The sequence below is a fragment of the Papaver somniferum genome, chromosome 6 (assembly GCF_003573695.1).
Source record: "Papaver somniferum cultivar HN1 chromosome 6, ASM357369v1, whole genome shotgun sequence".
NCBI lineage: Eukaryota > Viridiplantae > Streptophyta > Magnoliopsida > Ranunculales > Papaveraceae > Papaver > Papaver somniferum.
The window spans coordinates 94677363-94699762 of record NC_039363.1 but is presented as its reverse complement, the minus strand read 5'-3'; the positions used below and the strand labels follow the sequence as shown (position 1 = coordinate 94699762).

Sequence of the window (22400 nt, the reverse complement as noted above, 5' to 3'; positions counted from 1 at the left end):
TGTTTTAAGTGGGCAAAAATCATGCTCTCGCTATTACAGTGGAAAACCTCTAGTTTACATGGAAAACCTCTCTACAACAGACTCAGTTGTTTCCAAACAGCAATGGCATAAAGTCTTGTCAACGTGATCAAGACAACAGCAACTGAAGATGGATCACTGTTTGCATCTAGTATCTTTCCAGGTGCCAACCATTTACAGTTTGCACTACTACTTAGTGCATGTTCCAACTTCATGGGGATCAGGGGATGGAAACATCTCGGAGGTGAGTTCTTTTGGTCATTATTTTTATCATTTCTTTACAAATTTGTTCGTGAATCAGTTTGCGCGTATTGATGCATAGATATTTAGTCATAGAATATGTGGTTCATATGTTATTACATAAATTTGAAATCAGAGATCCACTTACCCCAGATTAAGAAAGAGACTAGCTATTAACGGGTTGAAACTTCATGTCATGAGTTGAAAGCTACAATTTGTTACTAACTATGATTGTATTTTTCTGGAATGCTTTCTACTACTTGTCTGGCTCCTACAAAATTTAGGCATTCTTCTTTCACAAACATAAAATAATTCACTCAAGTTAGCAGACATCTCGTATTAATTAGAAAATCTGTAATCAGCTAGTGTTTAAATTGTGCCAGAAGTCAATCTGATTGCTTAACTACAAAGGTTCTCTTTGTATCCCTTGAAGCAACAGCCACTTCACATGCATCCTCTGTGAGCCATTTCATCATCTCCTGTGCTGGTATCTTCTTCCTCATCGTTGCCTGATCTTAACAGCATGCCAACATCCTCCTCTGTAGGATTCACCTCATTCACGAAACTCCATCCAGGGACAACTTCCCCTCCTTGTCTGATAACACTAACACTACCAGTATTATAGAAAGTGTGAGATCTTATTTCCAATAGGTTTCTTCCACAATCATCAGGTAAAACGTTAGATACCCACCCATGGCTTCCATTACCCTTTTGTTCTTTGAAATTGGTTGTACTAATCATGTTATTTGTCCCTGTAACTTGCTCTGCCTGAAATGATAATTCAATCTTCCTGTTTTTCGTCCTGCAATCACTTCCGTTTATTTCTTTTGTGAAATTGAGGCTGAACCCACCAGCTTGAATCTCTTGATTAACTTTGTCATGAACTGTTGGTGTGGTTTTGACATCCAGAGGCACCTTGACATTACTCTCGTTAAGCTCAATAGTATTGGTAGAGATGCCTGAGATTTTCCCATCAGTCTCTTGCTGGATATTGGCCCCATCAACAGCTGCAGCTTGAAATGTTTTCTCCTTATCGCTGAGTAACCTTTCTTTTTTTCCATGCAGAAATATATTCTCAGATTGGGGTTTACATGAGATAATCTTTCTCGCACGAGCTCGTGGTTGAGACTCCTCCAGAAAAACTTCAGCTGAAGCAACTTTCTTCGGTCTCCCTCTTTTCGTCGATTGCCCAGCTGTATTAGTACCAGTTCCAGCACCAGAATATTCCTCAAGAGTCGACTTGATAGATGAAACCTCTGCTTCGAGTTTTGCTAGCCGGCTTCCGTAAGTAGTCATTTCTGTTTGCACCTTCGTAATAGCTGCCCACATTTGAACATTTTCTAATGACTGCAAAATTATAACCAACTGATGACTGCAAAATTATAACTAAAAGTCAACTACATTTTCACTCCACAAAACATCATAGATAGTCAAAAGCAGACAAAAACATCTGTTAAACTAGGAAATGCGCACCTGAGCATCCCACATCAGCTGGTGTTTTTTAGAGAGTTTTTCCAATGGTTGGATAATTCCTCTTTGATTTGATCCTCCAAAGGTGACTGGGGTTTCGGGAAATACAGGCGGTGCTAATTGAAAGTAGCCATATGGTCCCGGAAATGTATAAGGTGGGTGCGATTGTTGTGCTTGGCCCCACCAAGATGTGGGGTCCCAAGGACCTATTGACAATACATACATGCTCTATGTTTATTCATTTCACCTTAGTATTGAATCTACAAAGAAATTGGCAATCTTCTGTTTTACCTGAAAATCCCATTGGAGGTGGGAATCCAGCTTGGTAACTCAGACTTGAAGCCAGTGGGTCATGTCTCAATGAGGCTTCTGTGGTTCCAACTGGAACAACGCATTGATAACCTGAAGGAGCAGGTGCTCGAATTACAGGAAAACCTGGTCCTGGCGGAAGCCAAAAAGGAGTGGTTGGTTGGTGCATTTGCAACTGTGGAAAAGGTTTCTGCTGATCGGCGATAGAATTCTGGTGTTGGTGCCATTGGTTCAGGGAGACAGATGATGTTTGTTGGGCGGCAGAAACAGAGGGTTTCGAAAACTGTGAGATGATGGGCGGAGGTGGGTATGGCCATTGAAAGATCGATTTTGTGCAATGCTGACTTGCAGAAGATACATCTTCATTCAGGCGACTAGTAGCTTGTTGATTCTTTCTCTTAACATTGTGATTCTGATCTTCTTTGCGCTGTTTATGATAGTCATCATCATCATACAAACAAAGAGTATTAGTTTCCAAATACAACCCATTTTAAGACCGAGACAACAAGAAGAAATTGGAACCAAAAGGTCAGAGGAAGAATCAAAACCTGCTTACCAAACATTCATTAGTTTCAGCATCTTGACTGACCGGAGCTAACTTGTTGTTGCTGTCCTTATTTTCCATGGATTCCAAAAGATTCTTGTGTTTACTTATATTATTGGTATAAGAAACTTACACAAAAGAAAAGAGAAAGAAAAATGTGGGTTTTGCACAAAATGCTATTCAATGCCATGAGAAAGAGTTTGAAATTTGAATGTCTTCAAATTTCAGAAGAATGTGAAAGTAATACTGCAATCCCTTCTCCTTGTTCTTGGTGTTGTCCTTTGTTCTTGGGGATAATAAATAATCCAAGAAATATGATTATAGGTTCAATAGTATTTGATTATCATCACTGCATTCCCTACTATCAAGAATCTAAGGTTGTCCTTGTTGGGTAAAAATTAGCTTATTAAGATCATAGAAACATTTTTACTTGAAAAGACCATTTATTTTTTCTTTTGCTTTATAATACTCCAGAACAAAGTACACTTTTCAAATGTACCTCCTTCAGTTCTGACAATTATAAAATGTCTGGGCAAAGAATTCTTTTTTTTGAATGGTAGAGGAAGGAAGACAAGAATATTGAAAAGACAAGTGCATTGCTTTGAAGACCACACAAAAAACCGGTCAATACATTCTTAATTGATTGGGAGATGAGTGCATAAAAATCCACATCCATGTCCGAAGTACTCAACACTCTTATAGACTTGTACTAGCAATTACAAACCAAAAGACTTAGACATACTAAAATCAAGAAATAACTTGAAATACCACTAAATCAACACTCTTATATTGTACTAGCATCAACAACATCAACATTATCGATATACATTTTTTTTTTCCTTCTGGAAACTTTATTTCTATTGCATTTTGGGACTTTTCCCAACAATCTTTCATACTGCAAAGAAGTCTTACATATAAGGCTTGAATGTTGAAAAAGCTAATGCTTGTTATTGAAGGGTTTATAGGTCTTGACAGATTCAAATAAACCCTGAAGAGACCCGGCCATAGCAACAAGTGAGACAACAAGGCACGCCCAACTTAACACCTTAAGCCATATCCATGTTGCTGAGAATTTTGGTATTTTGGCTCTTGCAATGTACATTTCGACAGGGAAGTAAACAGTCAACGGGTAGAATGATAACGAACCAATAAAGCCGACGAATTCGTTGAAGAATGGGAATATCATCGCTATCAAAGCTGTTATTATAACGTATAAAGTCCTCCATACTAACCGAAACCAGTTGAAGGGGTATTGACCGCAGCATGAAAGATTAATCATGTGGTCAGTCGTTATGAATTCACTTTCTGGCCATTTGTCGCTGCACAATTTCTCCACAAATGCAAATAAGGGTTGGCCGAATACCTAATAACATGACAACAAGATTAATGAGTGTACATGAAAGCCAAGAATGTGGATAACAAAACAAAGATACCGAATTAGTGTTACCAGAAAACTCATGTTAGAAAACCTAACAAAACTACAAGATTAATGAACATTTCTTAAAAGACAAAGAATGTGAATGATATATAAAACAAGATTCTGATTCAGTGTTACCAGAAATCCAGCACATCCCAGTGTGCCGTTTCAGGTACAAATTTGTGAAATGTATCCGATGTGCTAAGGGTACGAGTAATATATACCTGGTAGGCACCAACAAGATGGACAGCAATGCAGATATTGGCAAAGTCGATGAGCCAAAATGGTTCGTAAAAACCAAAGCCTGTGAGGAAGTTACCGGGTGCATCATTCCCAAAAGCTGCATAACCAGCCACACCGCAAAGTACATAGAACAAGGTTGTAGTAGCAACTCCTATTGTAGACGCCTTTTTCATTACTTTGTTCTCCGGTGGGCTTGATTTCAATGTATCCTGCAATTCCATTAGGACATTAGGCCCTCTCTAGTTAGGTCCCAACTTGCAGCCCATAATTAACGAATTGTTGCATTGTACTGTTATCTTTCAACAGCAACAAATATACAAAGAAAAAAAATAAACTATCACATCTCAAGTTTGACTCCTTGTCAACTGCTAGACCCACGCTGATTGTAAAGATAAGAGACTGGACACTGTAGGACCATATAGTCAGAGATGGAGGATTCAAAAAGATTAGGGACCATGCATCATCCAAAAAGTAAAAAAGGTGCAAGAGCCACCAGCAAATTGTTCGACATATGACAAAATAAAAATAGACACGAGAGTACCATTTGTTTTTGTATGATAGATCAAGCGGGATGTTTACTGAAGTGGTGGAGTCAGGATTCTAGGTAGGAAGGGTAAAATGGGAAGAAAATAACATGTTTTTGTCGTTGCCATTACTTGACTCCGCTAGTAGATATATGTACATACTTATTTGTTTCTGATCTTGTGTAATTATACTGTTTTCTAACAGCTTTCTAGAGTTGATTAAGGGTGTCCCCTGTTTGGTAAAGCACTTGACTCAAATGAGATCTCTCATGCTTGCAAGATTAGTCTCGTCAAAGTAAACTTCTCCTAATACAAAGCACTTGATTATAACTAACAGATGATCAGGCTTGCAAGATTCTCTACGCAAGCCTTTTGATTTCACACGTAAATGAACAAGAAAAAAACAGATCTAAGGCAAGATGATGAAGTCAATATTTGTGTCTTAAAAATTTATTACACTTACACCTCCATTGGATCCAAGCTAGAATTGGTAAGTTTTAGGAGGTCAGCTATAAATTCTAGTCAGTCATTAATATTTTATAACACCCAAACATCTGTTGATCTCTCAATGGACCTTAGTAGAGATAAACAGCAAGTGCTTATGCTCAGAAAAATGGTGTCCACGTATTTAGACATGCATGCAAGAACATTTACCCTGTACATTACACATACATACTTCTCATTTATGAAGACACAGACAGAACAGAAGACAGAACACAAGAATTTATTCTGCACAGCACACATTTGGCAAAGCAAGCATGTTTATCCTAAAGTATTTTACAGAGGGTAAAAAAATAAGTTTTTCTTTTTTTTTACCTGGATTTCCACAAGGATATTAGAGAAAGCATAAGCAAAGGCAATGTTGCCAAGGGCTTGGAAAGTCCTCCAAACTTTCTCCTCACCTGTTACATCTACTCCAACTTGGACCCCTGTGAGGGTTGTTCTTGCATGGTGATGAGGTTCTGCAACCAAAAAAAAATTAAGTCAAAATAATCCTAACCACTTGACATAAAAATGACATTTTTGGATGCTGGATTATTCCAGTACAACTGTGTTGTGTCAGTCCTATGAGCCCACTGTAACGGGAAATATCATTTTAAATTTTTTCTTTTTTTTATGGTAAGTTGTTAATGGGGGTTTTGATGAATAATATTACCTGCAACTTTGGCGATGGAAAGACCAATACCAATGGAAGAGTAAGCGAAAGACATAACAGCAGCAACAATGGATAACCAGGAAAGTTTGTGAAAATTTGGTATTTGACATAGAAGTATCTGAATGACTGCAAAGATGACCGTGTAATAGTAGGTCGATACAGTACAATCATGTTCATGACCATATTTGTGATAACAATTTGATTTTGCTACAGCCCTACATCAGAATAAACAAAAAGAAAAATATTAGTGGAGTATATTAATTAGTAATTAATATTAATATCATCACACATGAATGTTTAAGGAGAGTAATTAATAAAAAAACAATATTTTCGGGATTTTTAGTTGGTTTGGTCTAAGCTGTAAATGTCGTAGATCATGTACCACACGTTTTTAAATCAGTGGTGAGAATTTTTTTAAAAGTTAAAAAATTGAAATCTTGGTTTTTATGGGAGGGGATTAGTTTGAACTTACGCCAGGCTAATTGATGCAGTGATGGTGTAACCAATAGTAACCCCAACAAGATTAGCATACTGTGCTGCACCACAGAGTTGAATTTTCACACCTCCTGCAGAGAAAAAATCCCGTTACTTACAAGGACAATTTAAACTTTCTAAAGATATTCTTCTTTATTTTGCAAAAACGTTACAGATTTTTATTAATGTTGAAAATTTTCAGTTTTATAAGGAAATTAAGAAGAATATATATTTAATTAATTACCCAAGTTAGCTCTAACAGCATCCATATAAGTATAATTTCTTTGACCAGTAATGGGATCAGGAGATCTATAGCATTCAGCAAGAAGGATTGAAGTGAACCAAGTGATGACAGAAAATGCAATGAGACAAATTGGACCAGCAATCCATCCCAATTGTGCTATTGCCCATGCCAATGACAATACTCCAGACCCAATTACTGCAGTGATAATGTGAGCACTTGCCGTCAACAGTGTTCCTGCAATAATAAGATTTCCCAAAAATTAATCAAAATTATAACCTGAGAGAAAAATATTGCAAAATCAAAATTATGCAAGATTTTTACATACCAGTTCTTTTTTGACGGCCATCATCATCAAAATTCTTGCTGTATTCTTGGTGATTAAACATCTCTGGGTCATGTCCATGACCACCTTTGGAGAAGTTGTTGCTCTTCTTCTCCTGCATTTCAATAGCCATTTTGTTGTTGTTGTTTGTTATCTACTTCTTTTTCCTGATATGCAAGGGCAAGAAAATATAAGTTGTGAATGTAAAGAAGGCAATACAATCAAGCATGAACAAGGAGAGTTCTCTGGGCATCAACACAGAGATTTCTCTTGGTCTGGTCACTCTAAGACTCTCTTCTTCTTCTTCTTCTTCTCCCTCTTCTACCTCTTCTTGTGTTGGGTGTGGGTTTGGAACGAGTGGAGAAGTGAAGTTATATATAGAGATTTTATTACACATACACTGAATTTAATCTTGGAGAGTACAACTAAAAGAAAAAAGGAAAAAATGAGATAAAAAGGAAAAAGTATAATTACTTTGCGCATTTAGTGGTGAAAATATTTATAAGGTACATTTTTATTTCGGGAGTTTTAATGTGTTTATTACAGGTGGGTGAAGAGACAGGTAAATATCAACAACAACCTCATTTAAACTTAACCTCCGTGTCATACAACAACTCTGCCTAAATGTCATCCGCTAAATGGATCAAATGAAAAAATACATTCATATGCATAGAAATCACAAATTTCACAAAAATGTACCCAAATAAATATAAATACTACTAGTATTTAAGTGTGGATTTTATTTACATGCATGAATATATGAAATCTGTTATCACGCAATTCACATAAAACTCGGCTACGACATTGAAAACTTACAAACGAAATCATATGACTCAAAGATATTTGTATTAAGTTATGCAAAAAAGAAACAAAAATTCCACTTTGAAGCAAAAAGATGTTGTAAATGGTTACAAAAATCACTTCATCTTAACCTTGATATATGGCAAGACTTATATTATTTACTCCCTCCGTCCAAGATTAATTGAACTATTTGGTTTTATACTTTGTCCAATAAATAATTGAGCTATTTCACTAATCAAGAGATTATTTCTAAAATACCCTTTTAATTGATTATTGTTACTATAAGAAATATGCATAATTTGATAGGCATGTTTGTACTCGTTACGTATGTGTTTTAAAATGCTTTCCAACGGTATAAAGTTTACGAAAAACTGTCGTATAGTTTAGGAGATAAATCATTTCTAAGTTTTACTAGTTATTATATATGAGGGCATAATTGTAAAAAAAATACTTAAACATAGCCACTTTCTTCCCTGTCTTAAAATTTGTGCAAACTACAAATAGCTCAATTAATCTTGGACGGAGGGAGTATATCATAAATACGGACTACGGAGTATTAATTAAGACTTACCAAATATTGTATACGATTAAAAATATTCACTTGTGTTCAGTTTCGCAAACTATACCTGTTATCCTATGTTCTTTGAATCATTCCTCTGGGTCATATAGGATTCTAAGAGTCAAAATTCATTAGAACATATAGTAAAACTTTAATAGCCTTCAGACCAAAAAAAAATTATTATTTGAACGAAGTTATTAATTTATTGAGTTAAAATTTAGCTTGTACAAGTCTAGTCGATATCTAACATATTTATTATTTTAGCGAAGTAATTAACTTATTGAAGATTAATTTATTGAAGTTATATTGTAGTATAAAACCTTGAGCGAAACCGTGTATAGAACTTAGGGAGAAGTCAAATATGATCAACTGTTGTTGATAACTATAGGCACCTAAGCTCGATTACGTAATTTTTTCAAAACAAATTGCCAATTTATTTTGCGGCTGTATCGGTGAAGTAAAAGCGGGTAGGTAGATAATGGATATCAAAATCACACGAAAATTTGGAAAGTGGTCTAACAGGGGGTTAGTCAATTGAGATTTATGGAGAAATTGAAAGAATTTTAGAGCCTTTTGAAATCTCTTGTTAGTGAACAGAGAGTCTTTCAAAATCTCAAACAATCTTTGTTATTGGGTTGTGACTTTCTTGAAGTCTTCAAAATTCTATGTTATTGGATTTGAAATTTGAAATTAATGATTTATGGTTTTGAGAGAATTGCAAAGACTTTTATTACAAAATATACCATAAAAGACTAAAACAAAATCTCTCCAAAATAGGTGATATTTTGAGAGATTTTTTTTCTTTCTTTTTTCTTTAAGGATTAAGTATCAAACAATTAAGAACAATAACCACATTAAAGAAAATAAAATAAAAAAAATGCTATCTTCCGAAACCAAATAAATTCACCAGAGATTCAAATCCATTATGTTCGTCTTGTTTCGATTTTTTATTGGCAAAATGGTTGCAATTTGTATTATCCATGCATGGGCTAATACATTTCCATTGAATTATTCATATACTTCTTGTTTTACGTGTGTAAGGTGAAATTCATATATGATTTGTTGTCTCTATGAATCACCATAATTCCTAAAATAATCATTCAGAGAGTCTTCCAAAGTCTCAAACTAGAGAGTCACCCAAAATCTTTTGCATAAAAAGTCTCTATATATCTCTACTAATCCCAATTGACTAACCCCTATAAATATATCCAGTATCAATTGAAACTTACCAAAATGTATCATCTATATTGAATGCGGGGATCAACAGACCCTGCCTCTAACCCCCTAAAATCACCAAAACCATAAAAAAAGCCCTTAGTTTTATAATAAATTTTATATTTAGTCCACTTGATTTTTAAATTTAGCCCACCAGTGTATGTAACTTTTTTTTAGTTCCCCGTATTTTCAATGTCTGGCTCCCCATAGTCTATATATATCCCTAGAATTCATTGAACCTTCTCCATCTCATCTATGATCTGTTCGGTAGTGGGTTGATGGAAAGTGATAAATAGTTATTCAACAAAACAAACAAACGTTTAAGAGATGCCTAAACGAGGCCATTGGTGTGGGTAAAAAAATGTAAAACCAATTACCACAAGTCTGAAAGGCTTTAGGGTAGTAGTAGCCTCTAGGGTAGGTTGGGTCGGGGTGGGGTGGCATGACACTTGCCAATAACAATCATATGTATGCAGGAATTAAGAACCCTTTTGACCATGACCATATATTTTAGTCATGCATGCACCATTGATGGTTGTGGTTCTTGAACCCAATACCTTGTAAAGGTTTTCATTTTGTCCATCCGTTGAGAAAAAAAAGGTTGAAACTGACTTAATTATGACTTTTCTGGTATCTAATATTACTGGTCTGTCTAATATTATATGGTTTTAAGGTGACGACGATGAGAATATTTGGCATTTTTTAATGGTTGGTATCCTTCATTCCTGGGAAAGTTGTATTTTGTGGGTTTTAAACTTAGAATATCAGCATCATCAGCAAACCAAGAAAATCATTGTGTTTGAATCGATGATGGAAGGTTGTGTCATGTTTAAGTGTCTTATCATACGATCCTCTACTTTCCAAACTTAATGATGGATTAACTAAAGCTCGCAAAACACGGGGTATATCAGTGGTTCATATGTAAGTTTTTCTTACAAGTACATGTGTCAAATGATTTTAGATTTGATTTAGAAATGATACTGTAAGAATATTATGTGATCAATGGCAGTTATATATGATTTGTAGCGGTAAAAATCTATGTTAATTATAAACGGACCAGAATTAGTTATAAAGACATTACCAAAATCGTATATTTTCGTGGAAGATGCTTATACCTAGAGAGGTTATTGGCTTCTCAAACTAGAAAGTGAGGATCAACTTATTATATTTTATACCAGAAAGTATGTATAATTAAACACATTTATTAGTATGCATATATATAAACTGTCTTACTCAAGATCCACTTCATAAAATTAATTATGATTCTTTTCTTGAATAAAATGCTTAGAGAAAACTATCACCAGGCAACGTAGACTGTTGTCTAGCCATATTTGTTCTAAGATCAATGCTTGTTTAGTTTATTTATGTCCTTGAAAAAAGAAAGAATTCAGACAAAGCTAGGGGGTTTCCAATTCCTTCGGGCCTATTCTTTTTTCTTATTGTTTCAAAAATAGATGATTGTTTTATGTCAAAAGAATTTAAATAATTTTGTGAAATTCTTTATGTGATATTGAATTTGGTTATGGTCGGCCATAATTAAAATGTTAGGATATCACAAGTAAATTTAACACAAAATTGGTCAATTGACCAAATAATGACAAATTTTTGGGTGAAAAAGACATGTAAATTTGATACTGTTTAAATGGATGAGAATGTAAAAATAGCCAGGATGTAAGCAGTTTCATTCTACCAATTTTCAAATATTTTTCTTATTTTTAATTTATATCAAGATGCATCCAGTTTCATTGTCGCTATTTTTTAAGTTTAAGCCAAGATGAATCCAGATTCATTCTTGCTATTTTCTTGGTGTCCATTTCACCCATATTAGTTTTTACTCGTCCATTAGAACCATGTTTTAAAAATATTTGGACAATGGACCCAATTTCTCCAAATTTAAAGGTTTTTTTCAGATGATTTTTATGTTTACAATCAAAAAATATTTCTTACTCCAATTAATTTTTTATTGTGGCAATAAACAATAAGCAGTACACTCAAGTAGACTTGAAAACCGGTGAACTAGTTGAAACCTAGCTGGTATGTACGTATCATCATGTCCGTAAAAAAAAAAAAAAAATTTGGGAATGTTGATTATATAAAATCAATAGAAAATTTATAGTCATAACCAAGACTCGGTTCTGACCTCAACTATAAGAATCAAATGCATAGCTTGATGCGACAGTTCTACACAATCATAAAAGGAAAAAATATCGTTTGGTCCTTTTTTAGGTGGGCCCATGTCTGTTTGGTCCTTTGGTCAAACGCCTTTACTGTTTGGTTCATAATTATTTAAAAATACTAAACTGACAAAAATATCCTACTGTGTTAATTTTATTTATTTTCTTGTAGCAGTTCATTCCAAAAATGAACTCCATACAAAAAATAAAAAAACAGACTTCATTCCAGAAATGGACTCCATACAAAAACCTAAAAAACAGACTTCATTCCAGAAATGAACTCCATACAAAAACCTAAAAAAACAGAGTTCATTCCAGAAATGAAATCCATATAACAACCTAAACAAACAGACTTCATTCCAGAAATGAACTCCATATAAAAACCTAAAGAAACAGAGTTCATTCCATAAATGAAGTCCATATAAAAACAGAGTTCATTTCTGGAATGAACTCCATATAAAAGCAGAGTTCATTTCTGGAATGAACTGCAGCATCATCATCTTCATCATCTTCGTCGTCTTCAACAACAAAAACAAAATCTTCGTCTTCAAAAACACCACCGTCTTCATCATCAACGGCAGTAGCAGATCTTTATCTTCTTCATCTTCTTCATCATCAAAATCAAGATTAACACCATCGTCTTCATCGTCAACAGCAGCAGCAACAACATATCTTCATCTTCTTCATCATCTTCGTCGTCAACAGCAGCAGAAAAAAGAAAATCAAGATTAACACCATCGTCTTCATCTTCTTCATCATCATCTTCAAAATCAAGATTAACACCATCGTCTTCATCGTCAACAGCAGCAACAACAACATATGTTCATCATCTTCATCGTCAACAGCAGCAGAAAAAAGAAAAAAAACCCTAAAAAAATCGTATTCAACAGTACCAACATCATCATATTCATCGTCTACAACTACCGATCTAAATATCTAAATCGATTTTCACCTTCATCACCATCGTTTACAACAGCAGGAAGATAAATAGAAGAAAAAAATGGAGACACCATTAACAGGAGGAAAAAGAATAAGAAAGAAAAAGAGAGAGATTAGATCTGGAAAGATGAGAGAGAAAGTAAATCTGATAATGATTTATTGTCTCTTACTTTTTGATTATATATATAGTCCTTATCCAAAAGGATATTTCTGCCACCACAAGGTGACATTTACATCATCCATGACATCACCTTAGGACCAAACCATAATTTTTAGGACCAAATTATAATTTATATTACCAAATGGGACCAAACAGACAATTGACTAGGTCCACTGGACTAGACTGTCTCTAATATATTATTTGTAGGACCAATTGGTATTTCCTTGATCATAAAACCGTTATGCCAATCCGGCCAAGGGAGCCAAGCTTCTAATCTTAACGGATGATTTGATGCTTGATTTTCTAAGATTTTCACTAGCCCCACCTCTCATTTTTAATCTCAATGTTACCAAAATTTTAACTAAAGATTAGGCTTATGGCGGGATTCCGAGATACAAGTTTAATTAGCAACAATATCACAACAACCAAGCAACGTCGGGAAAAATCCAATACCATGGCCAACCACCACGTAAAAAATGCATGATTATTGCCCAACCAACTTAATTTGGTAATACGCATGCAAGAAAACTTAGTCGCTACATTTCCTTATAGCATGGAAATTGCATACCTGACTGTTGATATCTTTTTCTGAAAAGTGCATTTGGCCGGTTATCCCAATTATCAAAAATGTTATAGTTGCATCATTGTCCAAGAGATGAATGGAAAGTAGTTAGGTTGCATTCCAAATTGTTGCTTGCCATTGAAAGGAACCAACACGTATAAACCCAGAGCCTCCAGAGGTCAGATGATGTTGACAACGAAAGACCTCGGACACAAAACTGAAAGCTGAATGAAAACCACAATATTTTGAAGTGTGTGCCATGAAAATAATACTTGAGATATGACAATGAAACAAAGAACTCAAAACAGAAAACCGGAAAGTATAAGTTATATACGTGTGTGGTTGATCGTGCTGCATGACCAACCACGCATGGAATAGCTAGGAATTAGCGGATCTCCACTGGCTCCGGAGCTATTTTCACAAAAAAATTATTTTTTACTTGTATTTTTTTCCTTATTTGGTATGCCAACAAGTCGTGCCAGAAACTATACTACCCCTTATAATTAAGGGTGGTTTTTTTATTCTGTTTTCCTGTTCTCCCACACGGTCTAACTAACTAACAAGCATTTTGGTTCTAACAGTTGGACAATGTGTGTCAGCTGGATTTCTTTTTCTTTTTTTTTTTTACTGGAATCTCTCTTGCATAGTCAAATTGAATATTCCTGACTGAATCCATTTAAAAGTTCTTTTCAATGTTATTATGAATTTTTGTTTTTTTTTTCTGGTTGCAGTTTTCATATTGGAATCTCTCTTGCATTGTCAAAATGAAGATTCCTGACTGAATCCATCAACTCCAGAAACTATTCTGCTTTTTCGGAAGTTGAGAGTTAATGACAGTGGCTCTATCCAGTAATTGTAGGTAGCTACATTAACTACTAGTATCCCCCCTTTTTGGGGTCCTATTAGAGGTCTCCACGTCACAATCGAACCGCCTAATCCAACTGTAACAGATAAACCTTGTGCTTGGCAACCATGATTCCTTGAAGAAGTCTTGTGCAAGAGATGGTGGGAGGGATATAGCAAATGTGCCACATTGCGGAGGAGAGACCATATTTCAGTTGTGCCACATTGTGGTTGAACCGAAATTTTTCGATACGTTGTGTAAAAAGACTCTAGTAAGAACAAGTACAATTTGTGAGATTTTCTTTAGGACAAGAAAGTACAGAAAAGAAAATGTAGAAATTGTGCTTGCTTCTTCTTTTTTTTTCTTAATTATTGGACTGAATATGTGCTCAATGATATGCGATAATTTTGATGCATTCAAGACTGTGATTGTTTTACATTGAATGAAGTGGGAATACATCCTTTTCTTAATGGCAGGCCGCAGGAAGCTTCGACAAAAGGTTTTTTCTTCAAAAAAAAAAAGAAAGAGAAAAGATTAATAATGAAGGGAAGTGGGTCTTGCAAGTTTCAACTCTATGTCCGTCAATGCCAACTTGAGATTACGACGTCGACGTCTTTGGAAATATGTCTGCGACTTTGCATCTGCTACCCTTTCTGTAACTTTCAGTAGAATACAGAAAAAGAAAGAACGAAGCAGTGTGATGACTGTTTACGGGCCCCCACTGCATTCTGGTGCAACAGATTTTTGAAGTTCACTTGGAGTATGGAAATGAAGAATTGATTGCGAACAAGAGCCTTAAAGAATGTTAATGTCTACTACGATGAGAACTCAAATTTATTAACATCTAAACTTTTACTGACCAGACAAATGAGAAGTTCATATCCACACAACTAAAGCTGTTAAGCTGGCCTCTAGGATCATAACTTAGCTTAACCAGTGGTCCTCTAGAGATAGAGAGCTAGGTAAGGATAACGTATGGCAACAGTTCCAAGCCTAGGAAGAACAACCAACCCATACTTGATTACTAGAGAATTGACATAAACATGTATGCTGGTGTAATATCAATTTTTTTGATTCTTCCTCTAACAGCAACAGGACACCAATAAGGTTTGGACCAGGAAGACAAATCTGGTCAGCAAATCAACCACAATCCTTTTCTCTCCTTATCTTCGTCTCTATCCAAAAGACCTTAAAAGGCGAATGTCTGTTGGTCTTTGTTTTCTGTTTACACAGAAATTCAAACACAGCTTTCTCACATGGGGCATATACTACTAGAAAGCTATGTTAATGTTAGAGTAGATCCCACACTAGAGAAACCGGTCCATCGCAAGGGCATACCTTAAAGAGTAGAAATTCGGAAGAATTTTTTTTTCTAATGTCTACAGAAAACACTAGTAGGTGTTTTGGTTTTTGCTCACCTAATCACCAAGGGAACATAAATAGACAGCAGCATTTTCAGAAAAGCAAAAGGAGAACACATTTTCAGGAAGGTGCACGGAAATTACAGATCAAAAAAGGTTCATTTCGGGTAAGTAAGTGCAACATGAAAGTAGGACGGCTTACAAATGACCTTCCGTGCTTGGCTAGACCTGATAGTAAAGCAAAACCCATTCAAAATTCAACAGTTGCTTTGGAGTGACTTTGGACAGTTGTGAACTGTGAGCCCAACTGCAAGCTTCAAAACCCCCCGAAGGTACTGTGCTTAGTAATAACTGATAAGAAGTTTTTGTTACCGAGTAGATTCTTCCGGACCTCAAGTTCTTAGAAGATTATAAGCTCCAAAATAATCTTCATCCAGTAAATACGCTTCCTCTTTTTTAGATGACATTGAGGTCTACCATTTTATTGTGTAAATGATGAAAGCAGAAAAAACAATGATAGTTATAGTTACAAGGATAGACACTGTAACATTACTACTTAGTGCAACTTATCCACTTATATCCAGCTCACATTGTCTCAACATACAGAAAGACGGAAAAACATAATACTACAGTTCACACCAAATGATGTAGTTATAAGGATAGACATTGTAACATTACTACTTAGTACTCATCTCCCTCATCACCATCTTCGCCTTCAGCAGACTCAGCACCGACCTCCTCATAATCCTTCTCCAGTGCTGCAAGATCTTCACGAGCCTCAGAAAATTCACCTTCTTCCATACCCTCACCGACATACCAGTGAACAAAGGCACGTTTTGCGTACATGAGATCAAACTTGTGGTCAATACGGGAGAAGACCTCAGCTACACTAGTGGAGTTAGAAATCATACAAACAGCTCTTTGAACCTTAGCAAGATCACCACCTGGAACAACAGTTGGTGGCTGGTAGTTAATACCACATTTGAACCCAGTAGGACACCAGTCAACAAACTGGATTGTTCTCTTAGTCTTGATGGTGGCAACAGCTGCATTCACATCCTTTGGCACAACATCACCTCTGTACATCAGACAGCAAGCCATGTACTTTCCATGGCGAGGATCACATTTGGCCATCATAGATGAGGGCTCAAAGGCACTGTTGGTGATCTCTGCTACTGAGAGTTGCTCATGGTATGCTTTCTCTGCTGAGATGACAGGGGCATATGATGAAAGCATAAAGTGAATTCTTGGGTATGGGACCAAATTGGTCTGGAACTCAGTTACATCCACATTTAGTGCACCATCAAACCTCAGGGAGGCAGTCAAAGATGAAATAACCTGAAACACAAGCACACAACTATCATTCATGAAACACACTTCCTATTGTTTTACAAAAAAAACAGAGAATACCCATGCAAAACATGTATAATGAGATCGTATTGAGATAAGTTTTAAAACAACAAGGATATATACCTGAGACACCAAGCGGTTGAGGTTGGTGTAGGTGGGGCGTTCAATGTCGAGGGAGCGCCTGCAGATATCGTAGATGGCTTCATTGTCAAGGAGAACAGCTACATCAGTATGCTCCAAAAGGGAGTGAGTTGAAAGAACACTGTTATAAGGTTCCACTACGGATGTGGAAACCTGGGGAGAAGGGTAAACAGTGAAGCCAAGCTTGGATTTCTTTCCATAATCAACAGAGAGACGCTCCAACAGGAGTGATCCAAGCCCAGAACCAGTGCCACCACCAACAGCATTGAAAACAAGGAAACCTTGGAGACCAGTGCAGTTATCGGCGAGCTTTCTGATACGGTCCAAGCAGAGATCTACAATCTCTTTGCCAACTGAAACCCAATAGAACAAACATTAGTATCAATGCAAAATAAATAATTAGTAAAACGAGAAAACAGTAAACAAAATTCAGTTACTTGTGTAGTGGCCACGAGCAAAATTGTTGGCAGCATCCTCTTTGCCACTAATGAGCTGTTCAGGGTGGAACAATTGGCGGTAAGCTCCAGTTCTAACTTCATCAATGACGGTTGGTTCAAGATCTACAAAAATGGCACGTGGTACATGCTTTCCAGCACCAGTTTCGCTGAAAAAGGTGTTGAATGCATCATCTCCTCCTCCTACTGTCTTATCACTTGGCATTTGGCCATCAGGCTTCAACAAAATGCATAACAAAATTATTAGAAAATGGTTCAGAGTTATAAACTTTGCAGAACAAAAATCAAGTATGATAAGAGCAATTTACAGAAAGAAATCACAAAACCTAGAACCTTAAGTGATTGAGAACAAAACCAAGGCATGATGCAAATTAACTATACTATCGAAAAAACTTATGAGAATCTCACTTATTACTGAAACAGATCTTAATACCATAAATTATCGACAAGCAATCTAATCTTCTTCTTTTTTCGATGGGCTGTAATCTAATCAAATTCATCTAATTGACCAACAATGGTCTAACTCACCAAATTCCCAAATTTGGTACTCAAAGAATCATGGTCAGCTACGTAAGTCTCAACTCCTTTCAGTTGTAACCACCAAAAACTAGGAAAAAGCGCCCAATAAAATCCTGTGATCATAAACTTGTTTCTTTTTTTAGAACGTTTCTGAAGCATATTGTTAAAAACTATTTATCATACCAGAATCTACTCAGCTATTTTCTTATTTCCTATCATAAAGGTCACATCACTTGATATCCATCAAATGCTAAAAATATAAACTAAACCAACATTTTTATTTCAACGTTTGTTCTTCCATCAGCATTCTCAAATACAATCTACGTTAAAGATGATCAGCAGGGTAAAATTGTATATAAATTGTTGCTCAGAACTTCTTAGAGGTTGTGAAGCCATCGCTGGAAGATCATTGAGACCTAACAACATCTGGCACAGATTTGTTCCTCATTGGACAAATCCATAGATTTTATTGTAAAATGACAACATAAATATTATAGGAAACTGTGACCACTCTAAATAGCATTGATCGATTTGGTTTGATTGATTGAATAATAAAGCGATCAGAACCTGTCGAGATTCAAGAGTAACATCACAGAATTCAGTGGATTGACAGACCATGAATTTTATCATCACGTCGCTTTCATATCAATCACTCTACCAATGTAAGAAAAATAGATAACATTCCTGGGATCCATAAATTAGGACTGCAGAACATATTACATTTCCTATGAAATGAACAAAAAAAGAAACTGCAAAAACAGACGTCAGCTAAATACCCTAAAAAAATTTGAGAATCATTAGTAGCTCAGAACTTCTTAGAGGTTGTGTAGCCATCACCGAAAGATCAACCAGATCTAACATCTAGCACAGATCTGTTCCTCATTGCGAAATAACTAATAATTTTCGAAGAAAAAACTTAATCCATCAAACATCCAGCACAGGTTGTCATTTGATATCCATCAAATACTAAAAAGTGTAAAATAATGTTCAACATTATATCCTTCTGTCAAAATCTCAAATACAATCTATGTTTGACATGATCAGCAGGGTAAAATTATAGATAAATTGTTGCTCAGAACTTCTTAGAGGTTGTGTAACCATCATCGATTGATCATTGAGACCTAACATCTAGCACAGATTTGTTCCTCATCGCGACAAATCCATAGATTTTATGGTAAAAAAGACAATACAATTATTAAAAGAAATCGTTGAATTTCCTTAAAGAAATTGTTGACCATTCTAAATACTGCTGATTTGTTTAGATTCATTGATTGAATAATAAAGCGATCAGAACATGATGATTCAAGAGTAACATCACAGAATTCAGTGGATTGACAGACCATGAATTTTATCTTCATCTCGCATTCATATCAATCAATCTACGCATAAAAGAAAACTAAATAATATTCCTTGGATGTACGACTTAGAAGTGCATAATCGTACATAAACAGATTATAATTCCCAATACACGATCAAAAAATGAAGCTGCAAAAACAGACTTCAGCTGAAAACCTTAAAAATAATTGAGAATCAATAGTTGCTCAGAACTTCTTAGGGGTTGTGTAGCCATCACTAAGATGAACAAGATCCAACATTTAGCAGACTTGTTCTCATTGCGAAAAATGCTTAACGATTTTCGAAGAAATCAAACATCTAGCACAGGTTGTCATGATATCCATCAAACACTAAAAAGTATAAACTAATATCAATGTTTTGTTCTTCCATTAAAATCTCAAATACAATCTATGTTTGACATGATCAGCAAGGTAAAATTATAGATAAATTGTTGCTCAGAACTTCTTAGAGGTTGTGTAACCATCATCAATAGATCATTGAGACCTAACATCTAGCACAGATTTGTTCCTCATTGCGACAAATTCATAGAACGACATTACAAAGTTAAAAAAAATCATTGAATTTCCTTAAACAAAGACCATTCTAAATGCTACTGATCTGTTTTGATCGATTGATTGAATCATAAGGCGATCAGAACCTGTCGAGATTCAAGAGTAACATCACAGAATTCAGTGGATTGACAGACCATGAATTTTATCGTCATCTCGCATTCATATCAATCAATCTACCTTAGAAGTGCATAAACAGATAATAATTCCTAAAAAACGATCAAACAATGAAACTGCAAAAACAGATTCCAGCTGAAAACCTTAAAAATAATTGAGAATCAACAATTGCTCAGAACTTCTTAGAGGTTGTGTAGCCATCACTAAAAGATCAATGAGATCTAACATCTAGCACAGATTTGTTCCTCATTGCAAAAATTAACAAACGATTTCAAAGAAAAGGGTTCATAAACAAATATGAATCAGAAAAGCAGAACAAAACCATAACAACGTTACAAGTTGCAACAAAAGAAAATTCCGAACTAATTCATCATCCAACATTTCGTACATACAAGGATCTAACATCACAAACTAAGATCTAACCAAGCCTAACAAATATTATTACAGATCTGTGAAACTATACCCTATAAAACCTTAGATCTAATGAAAAACAATCAAAAGCAAACAAATCCAGAAAGGAAAAACGAAGAATAAATTGAAAATGGAAATACCTGAATGCCATGCTCGAGACAGTAAAGCTCCCAGCACGCATTTCCAACCTGGATACCAGCTTGACCAATGTGGATTGAAATGCACTCTCTCATTTTCGGACGGAGATTAATAAACAGAGAAGACGAAGAAAGAAGATTTTTGAAGAACAAAAAGAAACAGCGTTTATTAAGACGCTTTCCCGGATGTAATGTTTTTCGGTGCTTCTCTATTCTATATTTATAGTCATTTTTGAGGGAGCGGATGATGATGAAGAAAAAACAAGAAAAATTCCGGTGGTTCGTTTTAACTTAACCCTGGTTTAGAATGCCAGCTCATGCCAGTTAACTGATTGTTGTTACTGAAATACGCTTCCCAAATGCTCCATGGGCCATCTCTTTGCACTAGAAACGCTTGGACACTGATTCGCGTAGGCCTGGAGGGCAACACCATTTCCCTAGATGACATTGAAAAGTCTTGATCCGCAGCTGGATAAATGTACTGCGGAGGCAGCAACAACAACCTCTACTAGCTGCAATTCTTGGCCACAATTTTTTTTTGTGGTTAGCTGAGATTCATTCTCGGTATTAGAAGGAGCTCTGGCGATCGGCGAATTTTCTGAGTCAAACTCGATTTTTAATTTTTTCCGTTTTAATGATTAATCCTTTGAAATAGGTTTAAATCTTTGCATCATTGTTCTATTTTACATGTTTTGCTAGAATATGTGATGAAACTTGATTTATAAACATTATATCTCAAAATATGATTTCAACTCTCTTCACAGTTTTTTCTTTCTCTATTATGTGTAACTAACTTTTTGATTTTCCATATATTTTCAGTTTGCAATGTCTCTATTGGCGTTTGCCTTAATGTATGTTGTGTTTCAAGCGTTTGAAGAGTATATTATTAAGTGTTTGCTTACAGGATTGTTCAGTGATGCTATCTCGGTTATCAATGGAGTCACTGGGAAGAAGGTCAGCTATTGTGTCACCTTGGAGAATCGCTGGTTTAGATTATCCCACCTTCAAGTCAAGTCAACGAAATTCAAAATTCAAAAAAATCCTTACAAAAGGAGATTTTATTACATATTCTTACTCCTATGGTCAATAGCCAGTTGTCATTCTTTCCTATCTAAAAGAGATTCTAATGCAATCCGGTTCCTTGATTATCGACAGAATATCTTTCTGCATTCAATTCCAACTATATTTCAAAACCATTATACTTATACCCTTTCTAAGTCCATTAAACTGTAACCTCTTCTAAAACTCAGAAACCCTAATACTCTTTACAATATGGAAGAAGAAAGCACTAGTAACATGGGTGAATTGGTTAGTAAGTTTAATAAGTCTACTCTAGAGTTGGGAGATATCAATGAAGCAGTGGTCGTTCAGAAGGATGTCACCAATGATGATACAGAAGATTCAAAGTGGGAAGCAAGTGATATTGGTAAGATCAACTTTGAAGGGAGAATGATTTATGACTCGGTTGGAAAATACATCAAGTTCACTTGGCCTTTTCTAGCTCCGGAAAATCTGAGAATTGTAGAGATTGAACTAAATTTTATGATTTTTAAGTTTAGCAAGTGGGAGTTTCTGAATACTGTGATTAATGAAAGACCATGGATTATCAATAAGAAACTTTTAAATGTCCATGATTATATCCCAGATATGATTTATACTGAGAAACATTGGGGGTTCCGATAATTTTGGATTCAGGTGCCGTATCTATTGCCGGAGCTAATGAATATTGCATTTGTAACCATGATTGGAAAAATCATGGGTGAAGTAACGGGGATCGATCCAAAAGATGT

General features: G+C 35.5%; 3 protein-coding genes and 5 non-coding genes across 8 annotated transcripts; all 8 read right to left on the bottom strand.

Annotated features, from left to right (window-relative positions):
* Positions 1-461: 461 nt before the first annotated feature.
* Positions 462-2977, bottom strand: LOC113288462. The gene is made up of 4 exons (XM_026537504.1): positions 2594-2977; positions 2020-2464; positions 1732-1934; positions 462-1605 (listed from the first exon to the last, which is right to left on the bottom strand). Exons 1-4 carry the CDS (start codon positions 2660-2662, stop codon positions 703-705), a joined length of 1620 nt encoding a protein of 539 aa, XP_026393289.1. The 5' UTR covers positions 2663-2977; the 3' UTR covers positions 462-702.
* Positions 2978-3177: 200 nt separating this feature from the next.
* Positions 3178-13640, bottom strand: LOC113288460 (amino acid permease 6-like). Its single transcript, XM_026537502.1, has 8 exons — positions 13378-13640; positions 6965-7128; positions 6640-6873; positions 6394-6487; positions 5922-6136; positions 5582-5727; positions 4223-4450; positions 3178-3944 (listed from the first exon to the last, which is right to left on the bottom strand). Exons 2-8 carry the CDS (start codon positions 7092-7094, stop codon positions 3519-3521), a joined length of 1473 nt encoding a protein of 490 aa, XP_026393287.1. The 5' UTR covers positions 7095-7128; positions 13378-13640; the 3' UTR covers positions 3178-3518.
* Positions 13641-16004: 2364 nt separating this feature from the next.
* LOC113288459 (tubulin alpha chain-like) lies at positions 16005-20828 on the bottom strand. The gene is made up of 4 exons (XM_026537501.1): positions 20614-20828; positions 17505-17739; positions 17050-17420; positions 16005-16914 (listed from the first exon to the last, which is right to left on the bottom strand). Exons 1-4 carry the CDS (start codon positions 20704-20706, stop codon positions 16258-16260), a joined length of 1356 nt encoding a protein of 451 aa, XP_026393286.1. The 5' UTR covers positions 20707-20828; the 3' UTR covers positions 16005-16257.
* On the bottom strand, positions 18598-18679 carry LOC113292281. The gene has a single exon (XR_003331767.1). It is a non-coding gene; the product is annotated as a small nucleolar RNA snoR14 (small nucleolar RNA).
* LOC113292269 lies at positions 19110-19196 on the bottom strand. Its single transcript, XR_003331753.1, has one exon. It is a non-coding gene; the product is annotated as a small nucleolar RNA U61 (small nucleolar RNA).
* Positions 19325-19404, bottom strand: LOC113292282. The gene has a single exon (XR_003331768.1). It is a non-coding gene; the product is annotated as a small nucleolar RNA snoR14 (small nucleolar RNA).
* LOC113292280 lies at positions 20024-20105 on the bottom strand. Its single transcript, XR_003331766.1, has one exon. It is a non-coding gene; the product is annotated as a small nucleolar RNA snoR14 (small nucleolar RNA).
* Positions 20231-20317, bottom strand: LOC113292270. Its single transcript, XR_003331754.1, has one exon. It is a non-coding gene; the product is annotated as a small nucleolar RNA U61 (small nucleolar RNA).
* Positions 20829-22400: the final 1572 nt, after the last annotated feature.